Below are 22,776 nucleotides of genomic sequence, written 5' to 3'. Positions count from 1 at the left end.
GACGTGTTTGGTAGAAGTGAAGTGTATTGACATATTCGGTATATATATACATATATATATATATATATAATTATTGCAATTATTGAATCCTTCCTTTGGACAGTACTGTTTGTATTGTGGTTGCTTTTTCTGGGTGAAATCTTTGTACTTTAGTCGGCCAAATATCTTATCACAAAAGTTCATATGCTATGAGGAAAGAGAAAATGTCTCAGAGTTTTATGATGAAAAAAAGCCATTCATTTATATATCGGTATTTTTTTGTATTTATTATACTTTGGCAATAATGACTAATGATGTGGTACGAAACATCCAATAAAAGGATGCCAAATTTAAAAATTTCACTAGTCATATTATAAAGGAATCAATATCGTTTAGCTTCTGCTTTCCAATTTCCCACCTTCCACCAGTTTTTTTTTTTTTTTTGGTTCATTTTCATTGATTATCAAAGAGAAAACAAATTATAATTATCCATAAATTATTTTTAACACTATACTTTAAAAAAAAAAAAGGAAGAAAATTAACTAAAAAACAGTGAAGGCATTTGGATCCCTCTTTTCGTTCCAACTACTTTTGCAATAAATGAGAACACTCGCTCATATGCTCATGTCAAGCTTACTTTTTGTTTTGTTTCGCTTTTCATTTAAAGGAAAATAAATACAAAGTCAGGTACAAGGAAAGAAAAAAAAAAAAAAAAGGACAGAAATAAAAATTGTACGACCTAGTTGAAAGATGAAATAAAGAAAAAGGGCTTGTTTTTCTACATCAATAAATTAAGGCAAAGTGAAATTGATCTAATAGTAATAATAAATTTTTAAAGTTGTGGATTCGAAATAATAAATAAATAAATAAAGATAAATTAGTGGAGGCTTGAGCCATGGATGAGTTTTTTTTTTTTTTTTTTGATTTTTATTTTAATTAAATGCAAGAGAAAATTGTGGAACTTGAGAAACTAACAATGATAAATCCCCTTGTAATTTTGTTGGGTTGGTCATTGACATGTAAAGTTTAAAACATGGTACCCCGCATTTCATTGAATGTGTGTACCACATTATTCTCATAATCAGTGCACCATGTGTGCTGAATACTTTGTTAGGTTTCTTGTGTTGCCTGATTACATGCATGTTTTTGGCCAATCAGAGGTTTTTTTTTTTTTTTTTTTAAAAATTTTTTTTGGGGAAAAACAATCACAATTCACAGATTAGTTTGGTTTCGTGGAATTTGCAAGAAAGCACAAGCATCGAATGCGCAATATTGTATTAATGTTCGTCCAACTCAATCAAAGACTCATAAGCCTTTTTGTCTCATAGCCCTTAATGGTTAGTGACCTTGCACAAAATCATTTCTATTTTTCTCTCTCATTATTTATTTCTTTATAACACATATATTAAGGAATTGTAAAATCAGTACTGCCTCCATTGTTTATCAGTTGGATATGGCTTTAGCTTTCCTTAATGTACATAATATATAGATATAGCTGGAGTGACATGTTACACCGTGTAAATTCATTAATATATATATATATATATATATATATTTTTTTTTGAGAAGACGAAAAGGGCAAGATTTGAGAAGGTGTACTATGGGAATTACTCAGGTTGTAAGGTGGAGCAGTACAAAGAGTCTCAATGTGGTATACCAATTGGAGACCTCTTTTTCATATGGATTATTGTGTTGTCTAATTGTAAGTTTTTTCTCACCCTGAATACTGTTTGTTTTTGGCATTCCAAAGACTTTTGTTAGATTTATTGCGTCTATGTGTGTATCTTGTCGCTATGCTACATGTTTCTACTTGTTAGATTTCTGATGGTTGAATTGGATGCTACATTTTGGAAGGTTGGCAGAGGTAGATAAGAGTGTAGCAAATAATTTGATGGTAAATATTTTCACATTCTTCCATCCTCTTTTGACACTGTTATTGACTTGATGATTTTTGAAGTAGGATTTACTGAAAATCCATTTGCTTCATATTATTTTTGAAATGTAACTGAAAAGCTTTGTAAATAGATTAACCATCCTTTCCATCTTCCTTTTTCCTTTCTAAACAGGAATTTAGTTGAGCATCACCATAATATTGTTAGTCATGTGGTACCTTTTCCTTGGATGAATGTGAATTTTTACCATATTTTTACAGAAATTTGTTTAAGAAATGATCTCTTCTCCACTTCTTGCTTGAATCATGGACCACTTGTGTAAACAATGTTCTATGAATTTCCCAAGCATATTGATTATTTATGCCTAACTGTCTTTGTTGATCTTTTTCCAGCCCTGCCAATATCATCTCTGTTTCCATTCCTTTATTTCATGGTGAGTGTGTATTTATTTCTGAATATCATTTACTTTATCATTCTCTTCTATAGGTTCCTTAAACATATTTCTAGCATTTTCCATGCCATTGATGCTCATGGAATCTTGCAACGCTATATTGAATTTCACATGTTTATCTTAATGCAAAAATATAGTCGATTGTTTTCTGAGGGCTTATCGTTAACCTGTAACCTTGATTCTGTTTTCTGTGTTCTGGACTCATGGTCATAATTATCTTATTCTAATGATATGGATATACGTCTCATTTGCTTGTGATTGAAGGAAACTTTGTGATAGTCAATGTGAAAGTTTAGTGTTGTGTATGAACATGCTGTCAGACTGCTCTAATGGTGCTTTAGTCATCAGTGGCTTGGCTGTTTATGTTTAAATTGTAGTAATTGCTTTAGTGACCACAGTTTACCTTCCAATATCAAGAAAAAAAAAATATATATATATATATATAAATATACACACACACATATATATTAGTTTCTTGAAGATTTCAGGATTTTTTAGCAGTGTCTGCAACCGCTATGGAATCCTTCTTTCATATTTAGTTGTTGGATCACTGAATCTCAAGTCTTTATTGTCCTCTCAACCTCTGTATGCAAATTTCTAGTTTCCTTAGGATGCAACTTTGGCATGGATATATATGGAAATTTTTTGCATATAAATAAGATTTCAGAAGATGATCATATAATTGTTATACTCATTTGCCTTTTGTTCTGCTGGGTTCATTGAGCTCTTAACAGATAATCAATGTATCCTGAAAATAGGTATCCTTTTTTTTTTTTTTTTTTTTTTTAAGCAGATTAGAGATTTTAATATTGCAAAAAGACAGGAAGATACTAGTTTCTATGGTGGTTTTGTAGGTAAGATTATCTTTTAGTAATTGTCTTTATTTCTTATTTTCTTCAATAATTATTTTCCTTTTTTGTTACTTCAAGTACTGTAGCTAACATATTGTTACAAATTTTGATGGCTCTTCATTGATGCTTGGCAGAGCTTTGACTTCTATATTCTGGGGATTAGTGGCTGATAAATGTGGTCGAAAACCTGTCATAATAATAGGGACTATCTCAGTGTTAGTATCTACTATTTTTCCATTCAGCTGCAGATTCATTATGTGAAACTAACAGTGGGTGGATTCTAAAACAATCTTGGTTGTTCATCTCTCAGGGTAATTTTCAACACTCTTTTTGGCCTTAGTGTAAACTTTTGGATGGCCATTGTTACAAGTTTACTTCTTTGAAAGTTGAATGGTTTACTTGGACCAATAAAGGTACATATTGTTCTGTATACTTAATTGATTGTTCCTCTACTGCGTCTTCCCTCTAGATTTTTCAGTGCAAGATCCAACTTCCTTTATGACTGGGCATATGCAAGTGAAATCTTCCGGGAAGAATAATTAGCTCTGGGCGTGTCAACTGTGAGCTTTCTTGGCCTGTTTTATGAGCATTTTCTTAAATTTGTACCATGCTATGAATGTTAAAAATTGTGTACTGATTTCAGATTAGTACAGCATGGGGCATAGGGTTGATAGTTGGCCAATCTGTTGGGGGCTTCTTGGCTCAGATACTTCGATTTCCGGTCCTTAATTTGAAAGGGAGGAAATGTTATACCATGCTTCCACGAGCTAAAAATATCAAGCATCCTTTTCTTAAGGTTGTGTAATTCCTGTTGTGCTTTCCTAAGATTTACAGTTAAGGAAAATAGTGAGCCAACATATTCCATTTTCGAAGGCATAAAGTAGTTATGCTTCTTATTTATGAATTACAACTGGTAAAGGTATTTATCATGACATGATTAAGTTGACAAATCTTTTGAAGTAAAAATTGTTTAGTAGAAGTCAAGTTTCAGCAGAGATTTAAATTTCAGTGATGATGGCAAATACTATAAGCAAAATGAACAAACTATGATGGAAACACAAATGAAGAAGAGTATAAAACAATGTCGTATATGTCATAGTAATTCCCGTAGGATTAAAGCCTCTTCCGCTCTAACCTGAATAGGTAATTTGAAGGAATTTCCTGAGTATTCTCTGTGTATGTCTCTCTCTTCCTGCTCGAAGTTGCAATGTATTAATTTGATGTAACAGGACAACCTTGTCGTTCAGCCTGCAAAGAAGTATCCAAATATCTTTTCAAAAAATTCATCGTTTGGAAGGTAAACAAACTTTAACTGCTTATTTTTCAAGGGTGGTTTATTTTTTTGTCTTATTTTGGCATTTCTTCTAATGATAGATATACATGATGTGCCAAATTTGAATTTTTTTCATGTAGGTTTCCATACTTCTTGCCTTGTTTTTGTATATCACTTTTAGCAATGTGAGTAACTATTGCTACTTTATGGCTTCCGGTATTTATTCCTATTTTTTTCTTAAATCTCTGCAAGGATGTATGATATTCTTTGTTCGTTAATGAAAATCCTTTCCTAACTTGCGGTAGATTATCAAAATTTATGTTGCATTACTTGTTGTCTTCCCTTTCGAAAATTCAAAATCTTCATGTAAGTAATTTTCTTACCTCTTGTGAATCTAAATTATTGCAGGAACATTGCATAAGCACAATGAAAATGGTAGATCAAGTGCTGCTTCCAAGAAAGCATTGGAAACTGCATCTTGTGTTTTCTGATACAGAGAATCCTAAGAAAAGTCTTTCTAGGAATTGGCCCTTAATGTCTTCAATCCTTGTTTATAGTGATTTCTCAGTTCATGACATGGCATATACAAAGGTACTTCTCATAATTTGTTCCACTTAGCAACTTATTATTCATATTTTCCTTCGTAAGTTTAATTCTCAAATTGCATTCACAAATCGTGCATCATTTTGGTAGTATGAGAAAACATCCCAGTTTATATAGAAATTAGTTGCATCTATTATAATCTATTTTGTCATATACTGATTTCTTTAGGTTTTTTTCATTATGGGCCATGAGTCCTCAAAAGCTTGGGGGGTTGAGTTATTGAACTGAGAATGTTGGTCAAGTGTTTGCAGTGTCTGGTAAGAATTCGATATTCAACAGGTTATATGATATGATGGCATCGTATTGCCCCTCTTATACAATAACATATTCTCCGTTTCGAAGAAATAAACAGAATACAAATTTGTTATTTGTTTACTTATCATTTTCTGCACATTCTCAAGTTTCTGACATCTTATCAAAATTCCAGGTTTTAGTCTTCTTGTCTTCCAAAGTTTTCTATATCCACCTTTGGAAAAGGCCATTGGTCCCATAGTGACTGCTAGCATTGCAGGGTGAGCAGATTGTTGCATCTGTAATTGCCTTCTATTCTTCTTTGCTGATTTCGGTTAAAACTTTTGATATATAGGTTTTATCTATACCTTTTTTGACAAGTTACCCCTATAAACATACTAAAATATCTTTATTGTTCATTGTGTGTTCTGTTGGCTTGATATGCATAGTTGGTTGGTGGTAACTTATTGATAAAGGATAAGCAAAAATATCTTTGATTTTCGGTATGAAAGTATCTTTGTGGTTTATATCCCTTAATTTATAGAAATGCATACCTTCTTTGACTAACAAACAATCTGTTTTTTGTAACTAGACCTCCATTATAACAGGCTTGTTCCTTCTACAAAACAGAGCTGTGGTAAAGTTTATTTCTTGATTTGTTTTGTTTATGTTCTTCTTTGGTTTTTGATATTAATAAGCCTTAACTAAAAGATGTGTCCTAAATTCAACTTCATCATGTATTCAACACTAGGATCAAGATCAAAGATGTGTCCTAAATTCAACTTGATCATGTATTCAACATCAGGATCAAGATCAAAGAGGTGCTGCTAATGGCATTGCAATGACTTTAATGTCTCTGTTCAAAGCAGTTGGCCCAGCTGGAGGTGGTACACTGTATGTTTGCTTTTCCATCACCTCTCCTTAACAAATAAATCACCTAAATTCAGTAAATTACTAGCAACAATAAATACACCCTGCAATTTTCAACGAATATATTTGTAGAGCAATTCAGATGTTTAAAAGACCATAAGTACTATTTTTTACCTAACCAAATTAATTTGTGTTGTCACATGCTCTTGGCACAATTTACTTTCATGATATGGGGTCTTGACCAGATTATCATGGTCACAAAAGCGACAAGATGCGTCTATTCTCCCAGGTGTGACATGTAAGTGACCATTTTCATCCTCAATTTCTTGTTTGACAAGCACATTTTTGTCTATACGTGAATGTGTGACAATCTTAGAGGTTCTTTCCCTTATCTGGCAACTCCAAAATTTATAGCACTGATGCTTAGTATCTAAATCATGCAATAAAGAACAAAAATGAAAACTTAGGGATTGTTAAGGTGTTTATTTAACTGCGCCACTAAGGATTGACAATAATTATCAAATGGAAATACACAAAATGAGAAACTGGTTAATCATTTCCATCAATTAATGAAATACAAACTGATGTAAAGGAGTTAAAACAAACTTCCTCCTCCTAACCATTTTTCTTCCATACGATTTATGACCCTACTCTTAATATTAATCTGTCAAGGCTTTAGCCAACTCAAAATCTCATTCGAACACTGATCTTTCTCATGCACTTTTGATGTGGGATTTTTACCAGCTGAGAAACCTAGCACACATGGTGTGAAAGATTTGATATATTCATCTAAAATATATATAGTTTTACATGGTTACTATTGTCTTATTAGATATTCAAAGTGTGGAATATGAATTCTCCATTTGATTGAGATTATAAATTCAACAGCTAATTATTTTTGATGGAGGTGATCAGATAGTTTTATTTTTCCTGAATGTAATAGAAGTCATAGGAGTGATGACGACATTTAAACCCTTTCGAACATGAGCATAATTTATAGGTATATAGACTCGCGTGGGAGCTCAGTGGCTAGAACACCACGGCCCAGCCAGTGGAAGCTGGGTTCGAGTCTTGGGGGGGCAAGGGGCTGACATGGGGCATAGCAAAAAAAAATTTTTTTTTATAGGTATATGCTACATTTGGCCAATTTGTTATTGTTAGGAATAGTTCTGATCAAATTGTTTTTAGAGTCGCAAAACAATAAAAAAAATTATATAATTTTCAATCTCATGATGTAATAATTGTAAATTGAAGGATAAATTAATTCTGATTAAAGCACAAAACCATTATTTTCATTCCAGCTCATAAGCAGAATTATGCCTCCAATAATAGACACTATTTGGAAATTAATTGAATGATCACTTTGTAATGCTTAAAAGTAGTAAAAATTGGAAGTGATTTGTTCATCCATAAGCTAATTTAGGAGGGCTAGTTGTTGTTAATATGTGTGTGTGTGTGTGTGTGTTCAAATTTATTTTATATGTTTATTTATTTTTTTATTCATAATTCAAAAGTATTAATCCCAATTAAATATTGATTGCTGCTTGTAATCGTTGTTGTTGTTGTTAATATATCATTTATCATTAATAAGTATATGCCAATTTTCATGACTTCATCATGTCATTTTCTGAAAGAACGGTCAAATATATTAATATATATACATATATGTATATATAAACAAGATCGCTTTTCAAAGAAATTGAGATTCTAGGTTAAGTCAACTTGTGGCCTAAGTAGACAATTTTGCAACGTTTTTATAATTGAAGTTTGTTTTATATATATATATATATATATATGTATATATATTATTAATTTAGTCTTTATATAAGATTGACTTTGCTTGTATTGTGTAAATCAACCACCATAAATAAATCTGTTCTCAAAATCAAAGTTAATATTTTCTTAATTTTATAATGTTTTAAGTTCAAAAAATAGATAAATAAATAAAACAAAGAAAAGTGGTATAACTTAATTAATTTTTTACAATTGAAAAAAGGAAGAAAACCATATAATAATATATATTTACAAACTGATGGTTGGAAGAAAGAAGAGAAGAAAAAATTGTTAAGAGACAATACAAGGGAGAAGATAGTAATCAAAGAAAGATAGGAAACTATATAATATAGTTCTTTAAAATAAAACCAAAATCTGAAAAATCAAAACCACTTAAAAATAGTTTTTAGAAACAACCGAGAATAAAAAATTTTTAAAAAAAGCATTTAATTTAATTTTTTATTTTTTCGATCTTAAAAAAAAAAAATGTTATAACACCGAAAATATAAAAAAGCATTATCACCGTCCTTATAGCCCATTGTTCAATTCTTGTTTTGCGAATAAAAAATACATTTGTTTTCCTTTCATGGCCTTTTTGTTTTTTTGTTTTTTGTTTTTTTGTTTTTGTTTTTTGTTTTTTGTTTTTTTTCCTGGTCTAGATGTTTGTATGCTAGGTTTTGGAGAGGGAAAAAAAGAAAACAAAAAGAAGTGAGAAAGTTGGAAAAAAAAAAAAAAAGGTGTGGGGTCCGCAAGAGTTAGTGCCAGTTTTTCATTTAGATTTTGACCATCACAGATTTATTTGGTTTTTAGTCTGGTTTCATGGAATTTTCCATGTGGGGCAGGGCAGAGAAACGGGTACGTATGTTGAAGGCTGAGTATCATATCATATTAAAATATTCGATCAAAAGACTCAACGAAGCGTTTTTGTCACATAATTGTTAATGGCTCAGTGTCCTTATCCGAATTATCATCATTATTATTTTTATGTGGCACTAAATTCTTAGTATAATATAAGATAAAGACTTTTTCCATAATATATATATCCAGTTGTAACCTCCATACTGCGTTCTATGTTTACCAGTTGGATTTGGCTTTTGCTTTCCTTAAAATAGTATACATATAATATTAGCATGACATGTCAATCATTTCATTGTACGCTGTAAATTCATTAGCCTTTTTCTTTCATCCAATAAGATTTACTGAGAAAACCAAATGAAAAAGAGGACAAGATTTGAATTTACAACTTAAAAAAGAAGATGTTAAAACAGAATAATACAACATGGGTTGTTCTTTGTTGTTTTTTGTACATCATTCAGACATTCATTTTCAGGGTTCATCATGGTTTGTCTTTTACCATCTCTTTTCGTTTTCTATTTGCCAACTTTATATTTTTATATTTATTAGTTTTATTTTTATAAATGAATTCTGAAATGGCTGACGCATTGCATGATGCTATTTAGGAGAAGCAGGAAAATTGGTTTTCGTCTGCCACGCTTGAGTATCTCTTTTACTAACTTGCATTTAATGCAGAAATAGATAAGAGTCTCTTCTGTGTCTCTCTCAACATACCACAAATCTGGGAGATTTTTGAAAACCCAGGAAAGTAAAAATGGCAGAAGAGAATACAGAGAGATTGTTGAAGAAGAAGGTCTACTATGAGAATTGCCCAGGTTGTAAGGTAGAGCTGTACAAAGAGTCACAACGTGGTTTACCATTTCGAGACCTCTTTTTCATATGGATTATTGTGTTGTCTAATGGTAAGCTTTTACTCAATATGAACACTGTGTTTTTGGCATTACAAATCAATATTATTATTATTATTTTTTTTTTATCATGTTGATATTTTGTTTGATTTATTGAGTCTGTGTGCGTATATATTGTTCCTCTGCTACATGTTTCTACCCGTTATATTTCTGATATGGATGAATTTGATGCTACCATTGGAAGGTTGGCAGAGGTAGATAAGAAGTAGCAAAAGAATTTGTGTAGAAAACATTTTCACATTCTTCCATCCCTTTTGTCCCTGTTATTGGTTGATGAGTTTTGGGTGGGTTTAACGAAAATCCAACTCTGTTCATATATTTGAAGTGTAACTGATAGCTCTGTCTTTCTTTTTTTTTTTTTTCCCAGCGCTGCCAATATCATCTTTGTTTCCATTCCTTTATTTCATGGTGAGTGTGTATTTCCGAGTATTATTTCCTCCCTTATATCTATCTGCAGATAGCCTATATATATTTCTAACATTCGACATGTTTATCTTATGCTTTAAAATATAATCGACTGTTTTCTGAGGGCTTCTGATTCATCTCTAACCTTCATTCTGTTTTCTGTCTTCTAGACTCATGGTTATAATTATCTTATTTTCTGTTTTCTGTCTTCAGCAATATCTATATCTACTACGGAATCCTTCCCTCATATTTAGTTGTAGGATTACTGAATCTAAGGCTTTATTGTCCTCTCAACCTCGACGTGCAAGTTTCTTAGTCTTTTACAAATTTCTAGTTTCCTGGACATGCAACTTTGGCATGGATATATGGAATTTTTTTGCATCTAAAGATTTCAGAAGATGATTATATAATTGTAATACTTATTTGCTTTTTGTCTGCCGTATTACCTTGAATACCTTATCAAGTATGAGAGCTTTGCAGGGTTCACCGAACTCATAACAGATGATCAACAGTATCCTGAAAATAACTATCTCTTTTAATTACTGTTTTGCAGATTAGAGACTTTAATATCGCAAAAAGACAGGAAGATATTAGCTTCTATGGTGGTTTTGTAGGTAAGATTATCTTCTAGTAATTGTCTTTATCATTTCTTATTCTCTTCAATAATCATTTTCCTTCTTAGGTTACTTCAAGGACTGTAGCTAACATATTCTTACAAATTTTGAAGGCTCTTCATTTATGCTTGGCAGAGCTTTGACTGCTGTTTACTGGGGAATAATTGCCGATCGCTATGGTCGAAAACCTGTCATAATAATAGGGACTATCTCAGTGTTAGTATCTACTATTTTCCCATTCGGCTGCAGGTTCATTATGTGAAATTAACCTTTGTTAGATTCTAAAACAATCTTGGTTGTTCATCTCCCAGGGTAATTTTCAACACTCTTTTTGGCCTTAGTGTAAACTTTTGGATGGCCATTGTGACAAGGTTTCTTCTTGGAAGCTTGAATGGTTTACTTGGACCAATAAAGGTACTATAATGTTCTGTATACTTAGTGTCGTGTACTGCATCTATAATCTTCATAAAGATTATTTGGTAGTTCCTCTACTGCTTCTTCCGTATAGATTTTCTCCGTGCATGATCTAACTTCCTTTATTACCAGGCATATGCAAGCGAAGTCTTCCGGGATGAATACCAAGCTCTAGGCGTGTCAACTGTGAGCTTTCTTGGCCTGTGGTATGAGCATTATCTTAAATTTATACCACATTATTAATGTTAAGGATTATACATTGATTTCAGGTTAGTACAGCATGGGGCATAGGATTAATAGTTGGCCCAGCTATTGGGGGCTACTTGGCTCAGGTACTTTTATTTCTGGTCCTTAATTTAAAGGGAGGAAATGTCATGTAAACTTGAAATTTTGTGCTTCCACGAGCTAACAGTATCAAGCATCCTTTTCTTGAGTTTGTGTAATTCCTTGGGTTGTTTTCTTAGATTTATAATTGAGGACAATGGTGAGTGGAAATATTTCATTTCGAAAGCATGAAACATTTATGTTTTTACACGTATTGAAACAAATTATAATGGAACTTTTTATGGCTGACTAGAACTTGTATCGGATATGGAAGTTCATGATTATTTTTTTTTTTTTGAATTTTTCAACTTCAAAGTTCTTATCAGGACAAGTTTCTTGCAATGTACTAATTTGATGTTTCTGAATAACCTTCTCACTCAGCCTGCAGAGAAGCATCCAAATATCTTTTCAAAAAATTCATTGTTTGGAAGGTAACCATACTGCCTTTTTTTTTTTTTTTAAAGTATTCTTTTCTGTCTTATTTTGGCATTTCTTCAACTGACAGATATACCTTGATAAGCCAAATCTGAATTTTTCATGCAGATTCCCATACTTCTTGCCTTGCTTATGTATATCACTTATTGCAATGGGAGTAACCATTGTCACCATATGGCTTCCGGTACATAATTTATTCCTATTTGGTTTGTTAAATCTATATATGGATGATTTTGTTCATTTTGTTTTGAATTATTGTTCTTGGCCCTTTTAATAGCAAGTTAGTAAATCCTTTCTAAAATTCAAATCCAAATGTAATTAATATCTGTACCTCTTTGGAATCTAAATTATTGCAGGAAACATTACACAAGCACAATGAAAATAGTGGATCAACTGCTGATTCCGAGGAAGTGTTACAAACAGCATCTTATGTTTCTGATACAAACAAAACAAACCAAAAACCAGAAGCGGAGAAAACTTCTAAGAAAAGCCTTCTTAGGAATTGGCCCTTAATGTCTTCAATCCTTGTTTATTGTGTTTTCTCACTTCATGACATGGCATATACTGAGGTACTTTTAGTTAGCAATTTATTATTCACATCTTTCTTCATAAATTAGTTCTTTCCTCTTCTGATTTTGTAAAGTTTCTTATTTAATTCCCAAACTTGAATTCCCAAATCATGCATCATGTTGATAATATGAGAAAACATCACATTTTATGTAGAAGGTAGTTGCATTTCTTGCAATCTATTATGTAATGTTTTTACTTATTTCTATAGATTTTCTCATTATGGGCCACAAGTCCTCGAAATCTTGGGGGCTTGAGCTATACAAGTGAGAATGTTGGTCAAGTTCTTGCAATCTCTGGTAAGAATTCGAATTCAACAAGTTATATGATGGCATCATATTACCCCTCTTATTTCTATTTTTAGAGAAATAAAAAACTGAACACAACATGTTTACTCATCATTTTGCACATGCTCAAGTTTCTGACATCTTGTAAAAATTCCAGGTTTTAGTCTTCTTATCTTCCAAAGTTTTCTATATCCAACCATGGAAAGGATGTTTGGTGTCATAATGACCTCTCGCATTGCAGGGGTAAGTGGTTTGTAGCATCTGTAATTGCCTATTACTCTTGTAATGCTATTGTCTTTGCTGATTTTGGGTAAACTTTTCATATACAGGTTTTATCTATACCTTTGTTGACAAGTTACCCCTATATAGCGTTGTTGTCCGGATTCTCTCTTTCTCTGTTGATAAATTTGGCATCTCTAACAAAGAATGTCTTAGCCGTAAGCATACATTCACCTTAAAGGTCTCTATTGTACAGTGTATGTTTTCATGGCTTGGTATAAAGAGTTGATTGGTGTTAACTTATTGACAAAGGATAAGCAAAAATATCCTCATTTCCAATATGAAAATATCTTTATGGTTTATATGGCTTAATGTGTAGAACTGTATTCTTTCTTTTTCTAGCTAACAATCATTGTTTTTTTTTGTTTTTTTTTCCTTTTTTGCTGTTTTTGGTTACTAGACCTCCATTATGACCGGCTTGTTCCTCCTGCAAAACAGAGCTGTGGTAAAGTTAAATATCACAATTTGTTTTATTTCTGTTTTTCTTTGATTTGTAATATTAAGAAGCCTTAACTAAAAGATGTGTCTTAATTCAACTTTACCATCTATTCTACGCCAGGATCAACATCAAAGGGGTGCTGCTAATGGTCTAGCAATGACTCTGATGTCGCTGTTCAAAGCAGTTGGCCCAGCTGCGGGCGGTGCAATGTATATTTGCTTTTCCTCTCTATCTCTCTCTCTAACAAAAACTATCACCTAACATTAGTAAGTTACTAGAAAATCAAAAACATCCTAGAATTTTCAACCTATGTTCACATAGCAATTCAGATATTCAAGAGTATGGCTGCCATTTATCTTAACTACTAGATCAAGGTTACAACCATTCTATTCTATAATCTGCCTGATGAATTTAAGTTGCTGTCACATGCTCTTAGAACATTAATTCTTAAGCTGCTAGTTTTTTAATTTACTTTTATCGTTTGTGATCATGGTCTGAACAGTTTATCATGGGCACAAAGGCGTCAAGATGCTTCTATCCTCCCAGGTATGATATTTACGTGACCTTTTCCATCCTGTATTCTCAGTTAACACATTTTTGTCTCTATGTCCATGTTCACAATCTTAAGAGGTTTTTTAGCCTTATCTGGTAACACCAAAATTTGGATGAATTTGGAGAACCAATGCTGAGTATCTAAATCAAGTAGTAAAGAACAAAAAATAGAATTCAGTGATTGTTGAAGGCGTTTATTTTGTTAGTAAAGATTTTGTTATTTGGAAACTAACTGCAGTAATTATCAGATGGAAATACACAGAGTGAATAACTGGTTAATCATTTCAAGCGATTAATGAAACACAAACTGCTGTAAAGCAGTCAAAACAGAATTCTTCCTCTCCTAACCAATTTTCCTACTCCCAATACCATTGTGTTGAGGCTGTAGCGAGCTCAACTCTCGTTTAAACACTGATCTTCCTCGTACATTTTCGAGGTGATTTTTATGAGCTGTGATAGCTAGTAACACATGGCGTCTAAGATTGAATACTTATGATTCAAGTGACAGTACTCAGCGGATGGATCCTTTGGTGTTTGTTTAAAATGTTCTTCCAAGGTTATTGTCTTATTAGAAATTCAAAGTGTGAGAAATTCCCATTTTACAGTGGCACTCTTTAGAGTGAAATCTGAATTTTACAGTTTATGAGAGCATATATAAATTCATCAGCTAATTGGTATTGTTAATGCAGGCGACCAGATAGTTTTCTTCATCCTGAATGTTATCGAGGCTGTTGGAGTGCTAATGACATTTAAACCATTTCTAACAACAGCATAACGTGAATCAAGATCTCTATGTATGTGGCTGGAAAAGCTCAAAGAAAATCCTTCCATATATGTAGCCACTATTGAATCCTCACCATTGGCTGGATTGTACTCTTCCGCAAGGTTGATATGTTATCAAGGAGGGAAAAAGAAAATCTCCCATTCAATTATTCAAATGTAAACAACTTTATTGATTATTTGTTTGTTAAGTCATTTTATTACGTGTCATATTGTATTATGGAAGCATGCAATGCTATATATCTTAGCAGGTAGGGATGCAAATTCTGGCAACCATAATTTTTGCAATAAATAATTAATGAAGTCAAAGCTGAGTTACGTCCTAAAAAAAAAAAAAAAAAAGCTAGCGTTATGTCCTGTTGGAAACCATTGGTGATAGTTCATTTAATTATTTAAAAATAAAAATCTAGTGGCGCAAATGATCACTATCTTTTTCACATTTTCATGCCATAATATATAAATATATATATATATATATATATACATAGCGTATTAGTGAAACAAGACAAGGGAGAAGATAGTTATTAAAGAAAGATGGGATAGTTATTAAAGAAAGATGGGACACCATATAATATGGTTCTTTAACATAAAACCAAAATCTAAAGAATCAAAACCACTTAAAAATAGTTTTTAGAAACAAACAAATTTTAGAGAACCAAAAAACTTTAACAAAGCTTTTAAAATTTTATTTTTTAATTTTTTGGCTCTAAAAGTAACATGTTATAACATCAAACCAGAAAAGCATTATCACCTTACTTATAACCCATTATTCAATACCATAAAAATACATTTGTATTCATTTTCATAGCTTTTTTGTTTAGTATTTTTATTTATTTATTTATTTTTATGGTCTAGATGTTTGTTTGTTTTGTCTTGGAGAGAGAAAAAGAAAACAGAAAGTAACAAAGTCAAAAACAGAGTGGGGTCCTCAAGTGTTAGTGGCTGTTTTTATTTCATTTTTAGTAGGCAGGATTGTGAGATTTTCGCCAATCACAGATTTGTTTGGTTTTTGTTCTGGTTTCAAGGAATTTGCCATGTGGGGCAGGGCAGAGAAAGAGTACGTGAATTGAAGTCTGAGTCTATATCATATTAAAGTATTCAATCAAAGACTCTATCAAGCGCATATATATATATAAATGACCAGTTGCAAGCTCTATACTGCCTCCTATGTATACCAGTTGGATTTGACTTTTGCTTTATAGCATGACATGCCAATCATGTCATCTTACAACACGCGTTTTTTTATTTTTTTTTTCATCTTGACGCATTGAATGATGCTAGTTAGGAGGAGCAGGCAAATTGGTGTTTGTCTGCAAGTTTGACTAGCCGTCTTACTAACTTGCACTTAATGCAGAAATAGGTAGCAAGTTTGACTAGCCGTCTTACTAACTTGCACTTAATGCAGAAATAGGTAGAGTTTCTTCTGTATCTCTCTCAATATACCCAGAAATCTGGGAGATTTTTGAAAACCCAGAAAAGTAAAAATGGTGGAAGAGAGTAGAGAGAGGTTGCTGAAGAAGAATGTCTACTATGAGAATTGCCCAGGTTGTAAGGTAGAGCTGTACAAAGAGTCACAACGTGGTTTACCAATTCGAGACCTCTTTTTCGTATGGATTATTGTGTTGTCTAATGGTAAGCTTTTTCTCAATATCAACACTGTTTGTTTTGGCATGACAAAGCATTTTTTTTTTATCATGTTGATATTTTGTTTCATTTATTGCCTGTGTGTGTATATTGTTTCTCTTCTACATGTTTCTACTTGTTAGATTTCTGTATGGATGAGTTTGATGCTACTGTTGGAAGGTTGGCAGAGGTAGATAAGAAGTAGCAAAAGAATTTGTTGGGAAACATTTGCACATTCTTCCGTCCTCTTTGACGCTGTTATTGGTTGATGAGTTTTGGGTGGGTTTAATGAAAATCCAATTTTGTTCATATTTTTGAAGTGTAACTGATAGCTCTCTCTTTCAATTTTTTTTTTTTTTTTGTTTGTTTTTTTTCAGCGCTGCCAATATCATCTCTGTTTCCATTCCTTTATTTCATGGTGAGTGTGTATTTCCGAGTATTATTTCCTCCATTTTATCCATCTGCAAATAGCCTACATATATGAATGGCATGGCATTTTCCATGCCATTGATATTCATAGAATCTTGCAACGCTATTTCAAATTTGACATGTTCATCTTATGCTTTAAAATATAATCGACCGTTTTCTGAGGGGCTTCTGATTAATCTCTAACCTTAGATTCTGTTTTCTGTCTTCTAGACTCATGGTCATAATTATCTTATTCTGCTTTCTGCTTTCTGTCTTCAGCATTATCTATATCTAGTACGGAATCCTATCTCATATTTTAGTTGTAGGATTACTGAATCCCAAGTCTTTATTGTCCTCTCAACCTCGATGTGCAAATTTCTTGTCTTTTACAAATTTCTAGTTTCCCGGACGAGCAACTTTGGCATGGATATATGGAAATTTTTGCATATAAAAATTTCAGAAGATGATTATATAATTATTTTACTTATTTGCCTTTTTTCTGCCGTATTCTTGTACCTTGAATACTTTATCAGGTATGAGAGCTTTGCATGGTTCATCGTACTCATAACAGATGATCAACAGTATTGAAAATAGCTGCCTCTTTTAATTACTGTTTTGCAGATTCGAGACTTTAATATCGCAAAAAAACAGGAAGATATCAGCCTCTATGGTGGTTTTGTAGGTAAGATTATCTTTTAGCAATTGTTTTTATAATTTCTTATTCTCTACAATAATCATCTTCGTTTTTAGGTTACTTAAAGGACTGTAGCTAACATATTCTTACAAATTTTGAAGGCTCTTCATTTATGCTTGGCAGAGCTTTGACTTCTGTTTACTGGGGAATAGTTGCCGATCGCTATGGTCGAAAACCTGTCATAATAATAGGGACTATCTCAGTGTTAGTATCTACTATTTTCCCATTCAGCTGCAGGTTCATTATGTGAAAGTAACCGTTGTTGGATTCTAAAACAATCTTGGTTGTTCATCTCTCAGGGTAATTTTCAACACTCTTTTTGGCCTTAGTGTAAACTTTTGGATGGCCATTGTTACAAGGTTTCTCCTTGGAAGCTTGAATGGTTTACTTGGACCAATAAAGGTGTACTATAATGTTCTGTATACTTAGTGTCTTGTACTGCATCTATAATCTTCATATAGATTATTGTAGTTCCTCTACTGCTTCTTCCGTATAGTTTTTCTCCGTGCATGATCTAACTTCCTTTATGGTAGGCATATGCAAGCGAAGTCTTCCGGGATGAATACCAAGCTCTGGGCGTGTCAACTGTGAGTTTTCTTGGCCTGTGGTATGAGCATTATCTTAAATTTGTACCATATTATTAATGTTAAGGATTATATATTGATTTCAGGTAAGTACAGCATGGGGCATAGGTTTGATAGTTGGCCCAGCTATTGGGGGCTACTTGGCTCAGGTACTTTTATTTCTGGTCCTTAATCTAAAGGGAGGAAATGTTATATAAACTTGAAATTTCGTGCTTCTACGAGCTAACAGTATCAAGCATCCTTGTCTTGAGTTTGTGTATTCCCTTGTATTGTTTTCTAAGATTTACAATTGAGCAATAGTGAACCGAAATATTTCATTTTGAAAAGCATGAAACAATTATGTTTTTTCGCGTATTGAAACAAATTATAATGAAACTTTTTACAGCTGACTAGAACTTGTATCGGATATGGAAGTTCACGATTCTTTTTTTTTTTTTTTTCTTTTTTTTCTTTTTTTTTTTCTTTTTGAAATTTTCAACTTCAAAGTTCTTATCAAGACAAGTTTCTTTGGCATAAAAATGGTTTAGTAGAAGTCTAGTTTTAACAGCTTTGAACAACAATACCACCTATAAGCAAAATGCTGTAGTTATTATAACTGCTGCCTGCTGAATAATGTTATGATGCAAACACAAGTGAAGAAGTGTTTTCACAATTTGAAAGAATTTCCTGAGTATTCTATGTGTTTGTGTCTCTCCCTTCGTCTTTTATGCTTCCAATGTACTAATTTGATGTTTCTGAATAACCTTGTCACTCAGCCTGCAGAGAAGCATCCAAATATCTTTTCAAAAAATTCATTGTTTGGAAGGTAAACATACTGCCTTTTTTTTTCAAGTATTCTTTTTTGTCTTATTTTGGCATTTCTTCAACTGATGAATATACCATGATAAGCCAAATTTGAATTTTTCATGCAGATTCCCATACTTCTTGCCTTGCTTATGTATATCACTTATTGCAATGGGAGTAACTATTGTCACCATATGGCTTCCGGTACATAATTTATTCCTAATTTGTTTGTTAAATCTGTATATGGATGTATGCTTTTGTTCATTTTGTTTTGAATTATTGTTCTTGGCCCTTTTAATAGCAAGTTAATGAGATCCTTTCCAAAATTCAAAATCCAAATGTAATTAATATCCATACCTCTTTTGAATCTATATTATTGCAGGAAACATTACACAAGCACAATGAAAATAGTGGATCAAGTGCTGATTCCAAGGAAGCATTGAAAACGGCATCTTATCTTTCTAATACAAACAAAACAAACCAAAAACCAGAAGTGGAGAAAATTTCTAAGAAAAGCCTTCTTAGGAATTGGCCCTTAATGTCTTCAATCCTTGTTTATTGTGTTTTCTCACTTCATAACATGGCATATACAGAGGTACTTTTCATAATCTGTTTAGTTAGCAATTTCTTGTTCACATTTTTATTCATAAATTAGTTCTTTCCTCTTCTGATTTTGTAAAGTTTTTTATTTAATTCCCAGACTTGCATTCACAAATCGTGCATCATGTTGATAATATGAGAAAACATCACATTTTATGTAGAAGGTAGTTGCATTTCTTACTATCTATTATGTAATGTTTTTACTTATTTCTATAGATTTTCTCATTATGGGCCACAAGTCCTCGAAATCTTGGGGGCTTGAGTTATACAAGTGAGAATGTTGGTCAAGTTCTTGCAATCTCTGGTAAGAATTCGAATTCAACAAGTTATATGATGGCATTGTAATACTCCGCTTGTTTCTATTTTCAAAGAAATAAACTGAACACAATATGATTACTTATTATTTTGCACATGCTCAAGTTTCTGACAACTTATCGAAATTCCAGGTTTTGGTCTTCTTGTCTTCCAAAGTTTTCTATATCCACCCATGGAAAGGATGTTTGGTGTCATAATGACTGCTCGCATCGCAGGGGTAGGTGGCTTGTAGCATCTGTAATTGCCTATTACTCTTGTAATGCTATTATCTTTGCTGATTTCGGGTAAACTTTTCATATACAGGTTTTATCTATACCTTTGTTGACAAGTTACCCCTATATAGCATTGTTGTCCGGATTCTCTCTTTCCCTGTTGATAAATTTGGCATCTCTAACAAAGAATGTCTTATCCGTAAGCATATACATTCACCTTAAAGATCTCTATTGTTCATTATGTGTTTTCGTGGCTTGGTATAAAGAGTTGATTGGTGTTAACTTATTGATAAAGGATAAGCAAAAATATCCTCATTTTCAATATGAAAATATCTTTATGGTTTACATGCCTTAATGTGTAGAACTGCATTCTGTCTTTTTCTAGCTAACAATCCTTTTTTTCTTTTTTTGGGTTACTAGACCTCCATTACAACCGGAATGTTCCTCCTGCAAAACAGAGCTGTGGTAAAGTTTATTATCACAATTTGTTCTATTTTGTTTTTCTTTGGTTTGTAATATTAATAAGCCTTAACTGAAATATGTGTCTTAATTCAACTTTATCATTTGGTTCTACACCAGGATCAAGGTCAAAGAGGTGCTGCTAATGGTATTTCAATGACTCTGATGTCTCTGTTCAAAGCACTTGGCCCAGCTGCAGGCGGTGCAATGTATATTTGCTTTTCCTCTCTCTCTCTCTCTCTCTCTCTCTCTCTCTCTCTAACAAAAACTATCACCTAACATTAGTAAGTTACTAGAAAATTGAGGACATCCTGGAATTTTCAACCTATATTCACATAGCAATGCCAATTCAGATATTCAAGAGTATGGCTTCTATTTATGTTAACATTTAGATCAAGGGTACAATCATTCTATAATCTTCCTAATGAATTTAAGCTGCTGTCATATGCTCTTAGCGCATTAATTCTTAAGCTGCTGTTTTTTTTAATTTACTTTTATGGTTTCTGTTCTTGGTCTGAGCAGTTTATCATGGGCTCAAAGACGCCAAGATGCTTCTATCCTCCCAGGTATGATATTTAAGTGACCTTTTCCATTCTGAATTCTCAGTTGACAAATATATTTTTGTCTACATGTCCATGTCTCACAATCTTAAGAGGTTTTTTTTTACCTTATCTGGTAACACCAAAATTTGGATGAATTTGGAGAACCAATGCTGAGTATCTAAATCACGAAATAAAGAACAAAAACTAGTACTCTGTGATTGTTGAAGATGTTTATTTTGTTAGTAAAGATTTTGTTATTTGGAAACTGTGCCACCAAGGATAAACTGCGGTAATTATCAGATAGAAATACACAAAGCGGATAACTGGTTAATCATTTCAAGCGATTGATGAAACACAAACTGATATAGCGCAGTCAAAACAGAATTCTTCCTCTTCTAACCAATTTTCCTACTCCCAATACCATTCTGTTGAGGCTGTAGCGAACTCAACTCTTTGTTTAAACACTGATCTTTCTCGTACATATTCAAGGTGATTTTCACGAGCTGCGATAGCTAGTAACACATGGCGTCTAAGGTTGTATACTTAAGTGTACTTAAAGGTTATTGTCTTATTAGAAATTCGAAGTGTGAGAAATTCCCATTTTACAGTAGCAATCTTAGAGTGAAATCTGAATTTTACAGTTTATGAGAGCATATATAAATTCATCAGCTAATTAGTATTGTTAATGCAGGCGACCAGATAGTTTTCTTCATCCTGAATGTTATCGAGGCTATTGGAGTGCTAATGACATTTAAACTATTTCTAAGAGCAGCATAACGTGAATCAATATCTCTATGTATGTGGTTGGAAAAGCTCAAAGAAAATCCTTCCATATATGTAGCCACTATTGAATCCTCACCACTGACTGGATTGCACTCTTCCGCAAGGTTGATATGTTATCTAGGAGGGAAAATGAAAATCTCCCATTCAATTATTCAAATGTAAACAACTTTATTGATTATTTATTTGTTACTCTATTCTATTGTGTGTCATATTGATTGATAGAAGCATGCAATGCTATATACCTTAGCAGGTAGGCCATGCAAGTTCTGGCAACCATACCTTTTGCAATAAATAATTAATGAAGTTTGTTGGATTTTTTGGAACAAAAAACACAGCAAAACGAAAGAGAAAGAAGTTTAAACTGGTGTGGTCTAAACACCCTCGTTCATTATGGACATAACATATAACCACAAGTTTTCAGAAACAGTAAACCACCTAATTTTCACCTACTACTGTGGTAATCATATTGCCAAAAGACAAGCCATACTTTGGCTACCTAATATAACAATGTTGTTATCAAAAATTGAAAGTACAGTAACTAATCATTACAAAGCAACTTATGACAATAACAAAAGTGACATTACACTAACACTCCTCCTTGGCACTTTTGCTGGAAACACTAAGATCATTTCTTAATGTTTCAAACCTGTTTCTTGGCAAAGCTTTCATCAAAATATCAGCAAGCTGGACCTCAGAACTGCAATGAACCAGCTTCATTTCACCATTTCTTTCAGCTTCTCTCACAGCATGATATTTGACTGAAATATGCTTTGTTCTTCTATGTTGACCTGGATTTTCAGCAATGGAAATTGCAGACTTCTTATCACAGTATATTGTGGTAGCTTCTTCTTGCCTTTCACTTAAATCAACAAGCAACTTACTTAGCCATAAAACCTTATTTGAAGCAGTTGCAGCAGCAATATATTCAGCTTCAACTGTGGATTGAGCAACTGAACCCTATTTTTGTGAGCTCCATGAAAAAGGACCTGAA

At 32.7% G+C, this 22,776-nt stretch overlaps 2 protein-coding genes and 1 long non-coding RNA gene across 11 annotated transcripts; all 3 read left to right on the top strand.

The window, feature by feature from the left end:
* Window positions 1–1,298: 1,298 nt before the first annotated feature.
* LOC132799077 (protein ZINC INDUCED FACILITATOR-LIKE 1-like) lies at window positions 1,299–15,055 on the top strand. Of its 5 annotated transcripts, none has more exons than XM_025072117.3 (18): window positions 1,299–1,316; window positions 1,549–1,681; window positions 2,264–2,304; window positions 10,645–10,705; window positions 10,819–10,921; window positions 11,017–11,119; window positions 11,252–11,305; window positions 11,389–11,451; window positions 11,825–11,874; window positions 11,987–12,062; window positions 12,235–12,447; window positions 12,657–12,744; window positions 12,890–12,975; window positions 13,062–13,169; window positions 13,412–13,456; window positions 13,571–13,659; window positions 13,953–13,996; window positions 14,692–15,055. In XM_025072117.3, exons 1-18 carry the CDS (start codon window positions 1,314–1,316, stop codon window positions 14,775–14,777), a joined length of 1,446 nt encoding a protein of 481 aa, XP_024927885.2. In that variant the 5' UTR covers window positions 1,299–1,313; the 3' UTR covers window positions 14,778–15,055. The 5 variants fall into 5 exon arrangements, 4 of the variants coding, with proteins under 4 accessions (XP_024927885.2, XP_048326202.2, XP_015876242.2 ...); XM_048470245.2 differs by having other exon boundaries at window positions 1,546–1,681; XR_007239685.2 differs by lacking the exons at window positions 1,299–1,316; window positions 1,549–1,681; window positions 2,264–2,304 and adding exons at window positions 9,365–9,680; window positions 10,054–10,094; window positions 14,251–14,558.
* Window positions 3,638–6,389, top strand: LOC107412923 (uncharacterized). The gene is made up of 8 exons (XR_009640543.1): window positions 3,638–3,733; window positions 3,817–4,470; window positions 4,587–4,631; window positions 4,855–5,037; window positions 5,218–5,306; window positions 5,477–5,561; window positions 5,873–5,917; window positions 6,032–6,389. It is a non-coding gene; the product is annotated as an uncharacterized LOC107412923 (long non-coding RNA).
* Window positions 15,056–15,920: 865 nt separating the features above from the next.
* Window positions 15,921–21,986, top strand: LOC132799211 (protein ZINC INDUCED FACILITATOR-LIKE 1-like). 5 transcript variants are annotated; one of them, XM_060820105.1, is made up of 18 exons: window positions 15,925–16,142; window positions 16,194–16,414; window positions 16,783–16,823; window positions 17,435–17,495; window positions 17,609–17,711; window positions 17,807–17,909; window positions 18,041–18,094; window positions 18,178–18,240; window positions 18,847–18,896; window positions 19,003–19,078; window positions 19,257–19,469; window positions 19,691–19,778; window positions 19,921–20,006; window positions 20,093–20,200; window positions 20,422–20,466; window positions 20,581–20,669; window positions 20,983–21,026; window positions 21,694–21,986. In XM_060820105.1, the coding sequence occupies exons 2-18, from the start codon at window positions 16,267–16,269 to the stop codon at window positions 21,777–21,779; spliced, it is 1,458 nt and encodes a 485-aa protein (XP_060676088.1). In that variant the 5' UTR covers window positions 15,925–16,142; window positions 16,194–16,266; the 3' UTR covers window positions 21,780–21,986. The 5 variants fall into 5 exon arrangements, 4 of the variants coding, with proteins under 4 accessions (XP_060676088.1, XP_015876246.3, XP_048326207.2 ...); XM_016020760.4 differs by lacking the exon at window positions 15,925–16,142 and adding an exon at window positions 16,549–16,684 and having other exon boundaries at window positions 16,274–16,414; XM_048470250.2 differs by lacking the exon at window positions 15,925–16,142 and adding an exon at window positions 16,586–16,684 and having other exon boundaries at window positions 16,276–16,414.
* Window positions 21,987–22,776: the final 790 nt, after the last annotated feature.

Source organism: Ziziphus jujuba, chromosome 8, assembly GCF_031755915.1.
Source record: "Ziziphus jujuba cultivar Dongzao chromosome 8, ASM3175591v1".
Classification (NCBI taxonomy): Eukaryota; Viridiplantae; Streptophyta; class Magnoliopsida; order Rosales; family Rhamnaceae; genus Ziziphus; species Ziziphus jujuba.
The sequence above is the reverse complement of the archived record's forward strand: the minus strand, read 5'-3'. Positions and strand labels throughout refer to the sequence as shown.